Source organism: Prionailurus bengalensis, chromosome E2 (assembly GCF_016509475.1).
Source record: "Prionailurus bengalensis isolate Pbe53 chromosome E2, Fcat_Pben_1.1_paternal_pri, whole genome shotgun sequence".
Classification (NCBI taxonomy): Eukaryota; Metazoa; Chordata; class Mammalia; order Carnivora; family Felidae; genus Prionailurus; species Prionailurus bengalensis.
The window spans coordinates 13,338,468-13,349,757 of NC_057352.1; the positions used below are offsets into that span (position 1 = coordinate 13,338,468).

Here is an 11,290-nt window from a genome sequence, read left to right on the forward strand (position 1 = left end):
GCCCCGCATCGGCTCTGTGCTGACGGCTCAGAGCCTGGAGCCTGCTTCGGATTCTGTGTCTCCCTCTCTCTCTGCCTCCCCTGCTCGCAGTCTGTCTGTCTCTCTCTAAAATAAATAAACGTTAAAAAATTAAAATAAATAAACATTAAAAAAATTAAAATAAATAAAGAAACATTAAAAAAAAATTTAATGTTGGTGTCTCAGCCTAGCAACTACATACTATCTGTCTCCCCAAACTACATTTTTTTTTAAATTTTTTTTTCAACGTTTATTTATTTTTGGGACAGAGAGAGACAGAGCATGAACGGGGGAGGGTCAGAGAGAGGGAGACACAGAATTGGAAACAGGCTCCAGGCTCTGAGCCATCAGCCCAGAGCCTGACGTGGGGCTCGAACTCACGGACCTCGAGATCGTGACCTGGCTGAAGTCGGACGCCTAACCGACTGCGCCACCCAGGCGCCCCTCCCCAAACTACATCTTAGAATCCCAGCTCCATCACCCCAATCCTGACAAAAACCCCCATCTCAGACAACTCCAGTCCCGGTCACTCCCAACCAGACAAAAGAGTCCCTAATCTGTCACTTAACATTTGAGAACTAGACGCACTGTGTTCTTAACCCCAAACTAGACAAGCAGACATTCCCCAAACTAAAAAATGTGACTCCCCAGTCACTGTCACTGCACATGGCCACGAGACCCCCCCCCAAACTCTGTTGTCCCAAGTTACACAGCAGGACCCCCGGGCTCTTCCTGCTCTAAACTAGACAGCGTGGCCTGTCTCTGCTGCTTCAAGGGGACAACAGACCCCAATCAGTTCACCTCCAGCCAAGGGGACACCCTACCTTGTCATCCCAAGCAAGGGTCCTGGACTCTCAGGGTCATCCCCCCAAATTAGCCACCTAGATACCCACACCCCTTTTCTATCATCGAAAACTAGATAAATGATCACCTCAAAGCTGATAAAAGATCCCAAATTTCTTTTTTTTTTTTTTCAATTTGAGAGAGAGAGAGAGAGACAGAGAGAGAGAAAACTAGTGGGGGAGGAGCAGAGGGAGAGGGAGAGAATCTTAAGCAGGCTCCACACTCAGCTCAGCCCCCCACTCAGGGCTTGACCCCAAGACCCTGGGGTCATGACCTTAGCCGAAATCAAGAGTCGGATGCTTAACCGACTGGGCCACCCAGGTGCCCCGTCCCCAGTTTTCTATTACCCCAAACTAGAAACTGTCTCCGCAACTGAGACAACGGGGTGTCCCATCTGAAACCTAAAATGAGGCTTAGGCACTCCCTGGCCCCATCACTCAGCACGAGACTAGATCCCTTGTTCCTGTCATGCCAAACCTGGACCCACGGGCTCTTTAATCATGAAGTCAACAGCCACATTCCCTATTTGTCACTCCCGGACAGCCAGCTGGACTCCCAGGATCCGTCACCAAAACAGATGACCGGTCCTTTGTCCCCTTGGTGAGACACCGAGCCCTCCTGGTTTTTGTTGCCCCAATCCAAGCCTCTCAACGCAAGGTCATTCAGGAGGCATGTCTGGGGAACAGGCTTGACCATCCGGATGAAAACTTCTGGTCTGAGGCATCTCAATAACCCAACATCAGAATTAGGGACCTGTAATAAGTCATTCCCCGCCCCCACCCCCCCACCCAGTCCTCGACCTCTGGGCTGGTCTAACCTCTGGGCTCTCAACCTCCCAACCCCAACCATAACCCCCCAACCCCAGGCTGCTGACTTGCCACAGTGATTTCTGTCTTGGCCCTTGGGCCTCTGACCTCGTCACGTGCAAACAAGGCAGCCTGACCACATTCCCTCCAGGCTCAGCAGCATAAACTGGACGAGGTGGCCACCGACCCCGTGGGCTTGAAGACTGTCTCCCCCAGGAGCACAGGCATCTCGATCAGCAAACAAAACACCATCTACTACCCCAGACCTGGGATTGGGAGCCTGGCCTTGGAGTAGACCCGGGGGGTGTTGGGGGGGCGGGTGCTGCCTCCGCTTCTGGCTCCCAGGTTTCATCTCCCAGAAGCCCATCTCTGGCTCCCTCCCTGGAGAAAGTCTACAGGAAGCACTTTTCCGCCCTCTGGTGGCGGCCACTGGAAGCACGCCCCCCATGACTGACTGGGACCAATGTGGACCCAGACACTCAGGCCCCCTGGTCTCCTTGTCTTGCTGGAAACTGAAGCCTGGGGGTCATCCTTGCCTGCCCCCTCCCACTCAGCTCCCACGCAGGCCCGTCACAGAGCTCCTTGTCCTGAACCTGTCTTCCCTGTCCCTCCTCTCCCCTCCACGTCCCTGGCTCATCCTCCCCGGCCCCATTCCCTCTAGCCCATCCCCCATATGAACCCCAGAGGGATATTTCTAAAACTCACACCTGACCCCGTCCCCCCAGTGTTCAAAACCCTTCTAGAGCCCACATTACCTTAAGCTGAAATCCAAAGACCTTCTCTATGGCTTGCAGATCCTGCATGATCTGGCTCCAACAACCGCCCCACCGTCATCTCCTACAGCTATTCCCCTCACTCCCTTCACCCAGCCACAAGCGCTGCCTTGTCACTGAGCAGGTCCCACCCCAGGGCCTTTGCACTTGCTGTCCTCTCTGGCCAGAATACTGTTCCTCCAGACCTCCAAGGAGCCATCTCCTCCTGGTGCCCAGCAGGGCCCTGCCTCCCCACGCTAAGTGAGCCCTCTCCTTCCACAAGGACTCTCTAGCCTCGCCCAGTCCGGTTTTATTGGTTTCACAAGCTGATCACTTGCTGAGTTTCCTGTCTGCTGGGCGTTTGGTTTGTGTATCGAGCACCTCTCCCACTGAACGTGAGCCCCGGGAGGGCAGGGCCTCGTCTGTTTGTGGTGCTGCTGTTTCCCCAGCATGTCAGCTGGCGTGTCCAGTAACCCCAGGATACGAGCCCCAATGTAACTTTATATTTTCTACTCAATCACCTTTTTCTTTTTTTTAAATTTTTTTTCAATGTTTATTTATTTTTGGGACAGAGAGAGACAGAGCATGAATGGGGGAGGGGCAGAGAGAGAGGGAGACACAGAATCGGAAACAGGCTCCAGGCTCCGAGCCATCAGCCCAGAGCCTGACGCGGGGCTCGAACTCCCGGACCACGAGATCGTGACCTGGCTGAAGTCGGACACTTAACCGACTGCGCCACCCAGGCGCCCCAATCACCTTTTTCTTAAAGTAGGTTTCATGCCCAGCACGGAGCCCAATGTGGGGCTTGAATTCATGACCCCGAGATCAAGACCTGAGCTGAGATCACGAGTCAGATGCTCGACCGACTGAGACACCCAGACGCCCCATCTACTTAATCACATTTTAAAAAGCAAGGAAAAAAGTGAAAATAATACATTTACCTCGTCTCTGCAACATATTGTCCTTCCAACATATAGCCAGGATAGAAAATAATTAAGACATTTTATACCCTTTCCTGCTAAGTCTTTGGAACCTGATGTGGATTTTATACTCACAGCACATCTCAATTCAGACCAGCCACGTTTCTTTCAAGTGCTCACTAGTCACATGTGGCTGGTGCCTCGTGTGACGGAATGATTCCAGAACAACGCGGGGTACGCAGTGGGCACTCGATAAAACACCTGCTGACGGAATGGTGAGTGGGTGGAGTTTGGCTGGCGACACTCCAGGTTGGAGAGGCCAGGGGGCCGCGCTGTAAGGTCTGGGGCCGTGGCTCTGCTCAGGCCACCCCACCCACAGCTCTTCCCAGGGCTGCCTCCATGTCCCCTCGAGGCTCACTGAAAGGTCACCTCCTCGGAGAGCCCTCCCAGACCAGCCCTGTGTGGTAGCCCCGCTTTGCTGTCACATCTGCCTGGTGTTTCCCCTGTCGGGCGTGGTCCTCTTGTGTCAGTGCTCCCAGGTGGCGGAAGGTATTCATGTTAGGATGAAACGCAGGCTGCATCACTCGCAACCTCACTCAGGGTAAAACCACAGCCTTCACCGAAGCCGGCCAGTTTCCCGCTGCCCCCACCACGTGGGCCTCCTGGCTGCACCCCCAGGACCCCCAGGCTCGCTGCTGCCTCCGGACCTTTGACCCGCTTCTCCCTCTGCCCAGAGCATTTTCTTAAGGATCTGCAGCTGCCCCTTCACTCAGCGTCACCTGGGGGAGGCCTTCCTCAACCTGTGACTCGTCTCCAGAACTTTCTTTATGCAGGAAAGTGTTAACACGGTAGGCTGTCCTTGCAGAGGGCTGCTTGCATAGCTGGCCCTGGGCTGGTGTCTGGGAACTGGGATTCCAGAAGGCTTCCCCCCGGTCCTCGATAAGAGTGACTCACTGTGTCTACACTGTGCGGAGGGTACTGTTTATGCCGAACGCCTGCTTTCCTTCTGGGAGCCTGGGCTTCCGGTACACGCTAGACGGAGGGTGCTCTTGTGGCCGCCCCCCAGCACAAAGCCCGGGCAGAGTCTCTAATGAGCCTCCCTGGCAGACATCCACACCCGCTGTCACAACTCGCCGCTGGAGGAACCGAGCACAGCGTGTGGGAGTCCCCTGAGAGAGGACTCTGGGAAGCTGGGGCCGGGATTTCTCTGGATTCTGCCCCAAGTGCCTTTTCTCTTCGCTTTGTCACCTTCCACGATAAAGAATTACAGCTGTAGCTCCAACTATATACCGAGTCCTCCTAGCAAATCACTGAACGGGGCGGGGCGGGGGGCGTGGTCTGGGGGTACCCCTGGCTGGCTCACTCTCCGCCCCTCCCCAGCACTCACCACCATTTGCGGTCCTATCATAGTTTAGTGGTTTATCTTGCTTGATGAATCCCCCACCGCCCCAGCCAGGGGCCCCCTCCTTCTTGGTCTCTGCAGTCTCCCCAACACCCCCCGCGCGGGCCCACAGAAGAGCCCGGGGAGTATCGGCCAAAGGACGACTGTAACAGCTTTATTTCCGAAGCTGGAATCCCTTCCTGGGCCTGTAAGGGGGCTCCGGCCAGGAGTGCAGGGCCGTGCGGGGCAGGGGTGACCAGGGACGAGGCAGCTGCCTCGGGGGGGCCGGCGGGTCCTCGGACACCTCACACTGGTTCCATCTGCAGCTCCTCCCCATCCCCGGCCTCGGTCTGGTGGAAGGCGGCATGGGAGCCGATGACCACGAGGGTGGCTCCTGCAGGAAAACGGGCAGATCAGGGCCTCACTCCTCACCTGCCCCCCACCGCCCACCACGGCTCCCCGGACCCTGTACTCACCCAGGACCCAGAAGACGGCAGAGCCTGCACCAGCCAGCCAGAAGAAGGGAAAGGAGACGGCCCCGGCCAGAGCGTACTGATGGGCTGGGCTCACCTCTCGGCCTGGGGGACAGACGGCATTGGACACTCGTGCCCTCTCCCCGGTAACTCCTGGTGCCCCCCACGCCAGTCTGGTGTCACAAGCTCCGGGAGCCTCAGGATCATCCAAACTCCTCATGTCAAGGGCCCCTCCAGCCCTGGCCTCACCCATTTCTCTGATGTTCCCACAGTCTGCCAGAACAGAGAACACCTCCCTCCCTGCCCTCTCCCTGCTGTTCACTGCCCTTCAGCCCCACTCCTGCTAGGGAGCCCCCAGGCTCCCCCTTCCCCAGACTATCGCTCTCCTTTTTTTTTTTAAATGTTTATTTATTTTTGAGAGAGAAAAGAAACAGAGTGCAAGTGGGGGAGGGCAGAGAAAGAGGGAGACACAGAATCCAAAGCAGGCTCCAGGCTCTGAGCTGTCAGCACAGAGCCTGACGTGGGGCTCGAACCCACGAACCTGAGTTCATGACCTGAGCCGAAGCCAGACACTTAACCGACTGAGCCACCCAGGCGCCCCAAAAGTTTATTTATTCATTTTGAGAGACAGAGTGCAGGAGGAGCAGAGAGAGGGAGAGAATCCCAAGCAGGCCCCACACTGCCAGCATGGAGCCCGATGTGGGGCCTGAACTCACGAACCACAAGATCATGACCTACGCCCAAATCAAGAGTCAGACACCCAAATGACTGAGCCACCCAGGCGTCCCTGTGGGCGTGTTTCTTGTGTCTGTACAAAGTTCCCCAAGAATCTGGTTTTATGGCTGATGGAGAAACTGAATGATCTCACATAGTAATATAGATTTCTGGCTTCTCGTGGCACAGCGGAAGATCAGGTCTCTGTGCCTCGGTGGCAGCGGGGTCATGGCTGTGCTCCAGGCACTCCCTCCATGCCCTGTGTGTGCCTGACATGCCCCTCAGCCAGCTCACCCCTGTCATGGATGGAACGTGCAAACCCCTGAGGGACTTTCTCTTAGGTCTTCCCGTTTGAACCCAGCTCTCCCTTTTCACCACTCGGAACCGTGAGCTTCCCCCGAGTGGAGACTCAGGCCCCTCTTTCTTCCCAGTGGTGCCTAGGGCCAGTCTGGGACCACATGAGCCACAAACCTCAGCTTCCCTCTCTGAGCAGTCCCAAGATCTTTCTGGCCCCACCCCAGGAAGCAGGAAAGGGCAGGGACACAGATCTAGGCCGGCGTAAGGTCGCCACCTGGTGTCCAATGTGGGTACTTGCAGCTGATGCTTTCTGCAGGGAGGTGAAGGAGGATGGAGGACGAAAAGTAGGTTTGAGGGACAGGGTGAAGAGTAGGTTCTGGGGTATCTCCAGGCTGAGGAGTGCCAACGCGGCGGGGTGGGGGGGGGGGGCGGCTGTCTGAGACTGGGTGTGAGTATCTGGTGTGTCTGAGATGGGTCGAGTTTGAGGGATCTGGTGTAGATCTAGGCTTGGGCAGACTGGGGTTGGGGGTCTAAGGCTTGTGGTCCAAGAACAGGATATGAAGGATCAGGGAACCGTCAGGACAGGGGATTTCTCACCAAAAAGCACAAACTTGGACTGCAACGTGCGCAGATAGAGGATGTAACAGGCGCCAAAGAAGACAGCCAGAGCCACCAGCAGCATGGGGGACGTCACCCTGGAGGAGGGTAGGGAAGCATGGGTCAGGCAGCCGGGAATGAGCCAACCAAGGGGACCTTGACCACCTACACCGGTGGATGGCAGGCTACGCCCTTGAGACCAGGTCACATCTGGTCACACTGTGTCCCTGCCAGGCTGACGGGGCCGTAGGGGCCTGGCCAGTGAGAAGAGGGACTGGACGCGGAGGGCGGGGCCGACCGGGGGTGGGGTGGGGGTGCGGGGTGCGCAGTGCTCTGGGTGGGTGGGGGGGGGGGGGGCGGCGAGGCCCGGCCGGTGGGGTTAAGTGCGGGGCGGGAGAGGCACTCACACACAGTACAGGATCAGGCCCAGGAACACGAACACATAGTTGCTCTGGTAGTATTCCACGTTGCGTACGAGGCGCTGGCACAGCTCGCCCAGGTTGCGGGGCCGCGAGAAGCGCCGCTGGTCCACGAAGGAGCCCCAGGGCCGGATGGTCGCGCGGCGCCTCTCCAGCCACTCACGGCCCGCGCCCGATGGGATCAGTTTCGGCAGCAGGGTCCTAGTGGACGAGGCCGGGTCAGCGGTAGACCGGGATGGAGCCTGGACCCCCAATCCCCTACCCCTGAGCAATAAGGGGGCCGGGGGGGGGGGGAGGGCTGGACTCTGGGGTGCTACGGGGTAAAGGTCCAAGACTTCTGGATCTTGGGAGGAGGGGCCGAGGGCCCAGACTCCAGAGTCCTCGAAGAGGACACCAGGGGCCCAGACTCTAGTGTCTGGGGCCCGGATTTCTGGGACCCGAGGGAGGAGGGGGCGGGGGGCCAGGGCTCCCGGGTTTCGGTCAGGGGCGGGCTAGAGCCAGCTTGCTCACGAGGCGCTCAGCCCTTCCGGCTCGGCATCCTTCTGCGGGTCCTTCTCGGCCGCCATGTCTGTGTCGTGAGGGGTAGGGCCGCTGTAACGAGCCCGGGGCTCTGCAGACCCCGGCGGCCCCGCGCGAGCTCTGCCCCACCCAGCGGAGCAGACGTGGCGCCGTTCCGGAGCCGCCGGGGCGGTGGTTCTGCCGCCGAGTATTGTGGGAGTTGTAGTCCTGATGACGCCTGGGAGGGTCTGGCTCGCGAAACACCTTGGGAGGTGTAGTCGCGTAAAGCGGCGGAGCGCCTCTGGGCATCGTGGGAGTTATAGTTTTAGAAGCGGGGCGTTCGGCTTGGGGAAGGTGGGTCTTCAGGAGTCGGGGCGTTCCGGGAGATCAAAAGGCAGAAGCAGAAGCAGTCGTCGTGTACTCACTCCCCTGCAGGGTACAATGGGGATCGTGGAGAACTGTCGTCCTGACTCTAGAGTGCATACAAAACACCCAGAGGGCTTGATAAGACACTCACGTGTTCTGACTCCGCAGATCCAGGGTGGGGCCCGTTAATCTGCATCTCCAACGAGTTCCTAGGTAACGCTGATGCTACTGGTCCATGGACCGCATTTTGAACGGGAGAGACTAGACAATTCTTGGGAATCTATTTCTTTCCTGGAGGCAGAGACTGGTGAGAGGGCCATGGTCGCTGGAGTGGGTATCTGAGATGGAGGGCAAAGCCCCCCCCCCCCGCCCCCCAACCCTTGAGCTCCCAGGGATGAATGGGTTAGGACTAGGGACCTTGGGACGCCCCCTCCTCTCCCATAGGAGAGGGGAGTTGGGAAAGGGTTGAGAATTTTTAAAAGAGGGAGTTGTTGGGGCGCCTGGGTTGCTCAGTAGGCTCTGGCTCTTGACTTCAGCTCAGGTCATGATGTCACGGTTCCTGGGTTGGAGCTTTCACATGGGGCTCTGTGCTGGAAGTGCGGAGCCTGCTTGGGGTTCTCTGTCTCTGCCCCTCCCCCGCTCATGTGCTCCGTCTCTCTCAAAATAAATAAACTTTAAAAAATGTTAAATAAATAAAAGAGGGAATTGTTATAACTGACAGACCCGGGATTCTGGAGTCAGAGACGGAAGTCTAGGCTGTGTCGACCTTGAACCTCAGTGACTTCATCAGGGCAGTGGAGATCCTAATAGTACCACACTCACTCATGGGGTTATGATGATTCAGTTAAATGGCCCATATACAGTGCTTGAAAGAGTCTTGACACTTTATTCACTTCAATAAACGGTAGTCAATGTTACTGCCACTACATTATCATAAATGTTTTGATTATTTCTAGAGGTAAGCCTTCTCAAAAAAAAATTTTTTTTTAGCGTTTTTATTTATTTTTGAGACAGAGAGAGACAGAGCATGAATGGGGGAGGGGCAGAGAGAGAGGGAGACACAGAATTGGAAGCAGGCTCCAGGCTCTGAGCCATCAGCCCAGAGCCCGACGCGGGGCTCGAACTCACAGACTGTGAGATGGTGACCTGAGCCGAAGTCGGACGCTTAACCAACTGAGCCACCCAGGCGCCCCTCAAAATTTTTTTAAAGTTTATTTATTTTGAGAAAGAGAGTGAGGGCAGGGGAGGGGCAAAGAGAGAGGGAGAGACAGAATCCCAGGCAGGCCCTGCCATGTCAGTGCAGAGCCCGACGCAGGGCTCAATCCCATGGACTGTGAGATCATGACCTGAGCCGAAACCAAGAGCTGGACACTTAACCGACTGAGCCACTCAGACACCCCTCAAATTTTTTTTTTAATGTTTTTTTTATTTTTGAGGGGGGGAGGGGCAGAGAAAGAGGGAGACACAGAATCCGAAACAGCCTCCAGGCTCCAAGCCCGATATGGGGCTTGAACTCACGGACCGTGAGATCATGACCTGAGCCGAAGTCGGACGCTTAACCAGTTGAGCCACCCAGGCGCTCCAAAAGTAATCTTTATACCCAACATTGGGGCTTGAACTCACAACCCCGGGATCAAGAGTCAGTCGCATGTTTTGCCAACTGAGCCAGCCAGGCACCCCTTGCCTTCCTAAATTTAACAGTCGCGTATTAGAAGCTGCAGGACCCTTGGATGTCCCAAGGTGTGGCTGGTGTCTGAGACATGGCCCTTCCTTTCCCCTAGTTCCCACAGCCATGGCTCCCTCTCAGCCTTTGCCCCTGCCCCTGAGTGAGGGTGGGTTCATGGCCAGAGTTCTAAAGGCGCACACCAGAAGAGCCTCAGGAAATGTGTGTGGAAATACGGGGAATTGTGGGCTCCCTTACGTGGACTGGAGTTTCAGGGCTGGGTGGACCTGACGAAGAATATCCAGCCAGAATATCCAGGTGACTGTTAACTCCACTGTCTCCTAAGATCCACTGTCCCTTTTGGTTTGGACTTGGAGGCCTGCTGGAGGGCGTTCCCATGGGCTGGGGAGACGGCCCCTGCCAAAGGGGCTGGTGAGCAATAAGCCGGAAGGGCCCCTGTTGCGGGGAGGTCCCGAGCTGAAGCTGAATGAGCCAATGAGCTGTACTTTGAAGGTCAGATTGGCCGGTCACCGTTCATCCCTCCCTGTGTCGGCCCCAGGCCTGCAGCCAAATCTTGTTGAGGCTTCCCACTTGGGTCCGGCTACAAAGGAGGACTGTTAAGGCACAATCAGCCCAGTGCGCTAATGGGGCACCCGAGTTCAAAGCCATGGGGGCAGCAGGGGTAAGCAGGGGCACCCTCGAGAGGGACATGGATCTCGGGGACAGTCGGAGACAGAGGTCCAGAGGCCTCCTCCCATGGCCAACCTTGAGAAATTTGGGTTTGACTTTTGTTACGAGAGCTGTTGGGTTTCTTTAGCGAAGGTGTCGAACAGCACGGGCCGTGGACAGTGGTGTCCAGAGGCATGTGGGGAGTGGCCCTCAGAGGGGTGGGGGGACTTCGAGTCAGGAGATGAGGCCTTGGCACAGGGGCGATGTGGGGGAGGAGGCCCTAAGGCAGAGAGTGTGAGAGATGGGAGGGCCCCTGAGGCAGGGACATGGGGGGAGATAGTGGGGAGAGGGGCCCATGATGGGGTGGGTCCTGAATTAGGGGGATGGGGGAGATAAAGGGGCCCCTGAAAAGGCCGTGGGAGACGGGCCCTAGCCCTGTGTTCCCTCCAGTCTGAAGCCTCCTTTCTGCCTCTTGGATCTCTGCAGGGAGTGAAGCTGCGAGTGTAGGAGGGCCTTAGCACAGACGATCAGGAACCTGGGTTATCTCCCTGCTGTGTGACTTCAAGGAAGTCCCTGCCCTCTCCGGGCCTCAGACTGCGCAGCTGTCTATGGGAGTACAGGTTTCCCCTACTCTCCAAAATGGAGCGTTCCTATAAAACCTCTCAAAAGCCAAAATGGCGTAAAGTGAAGAGCATCCCCCACTTTCCAAGAGCTCATGTCACACTACTTTACTTCTCCGAAAGACTTACATTCGTATCTGTTTTGGCTAACTGAAACAAATCTGAAGACCGTTTTCCCTTTTACAGAAAAGACCACTACGCGCTCATGTAGAAAAATGTCATTGGTGCAGTGGGCCCGGGCACACACTCACGTG

General features: G+C 56.6%; 1 protein-coding gene across 1 annotated transcript; it reads right to left on the bottom strand.

The window, feature by feature from the left end:
* Window positions 1-4,879: 4,879 nt before the first annotated feature.
* On the bottom strand, window positions 4,880-7,942 carry RABAC1 (Rab acceptor 1). Its single transcript, XM_043598753.1, has 5 exons — window positions 7,731-7,942; window positions 7,209-7,421; window positions 6,802-6,899; window positions 5,197-5,298; window positions 4,880-5,114 (listed from the first exon to the last, which is right to left on the bottom strand). Exons 1-5 carry the CDS (start codon window positions 7,784-7,786, stop codon window positions 5,026-5,028), a joined length of 558 nt encoding a protein of 185 aa, XP_043454688.1. The 5' UTR covers window positions 7,787-7,942; the 3' UTR covers window positions 4,880-5,025.
* Window positions 7,943-11,290: the final 3,348 nt, after the last annotated feature.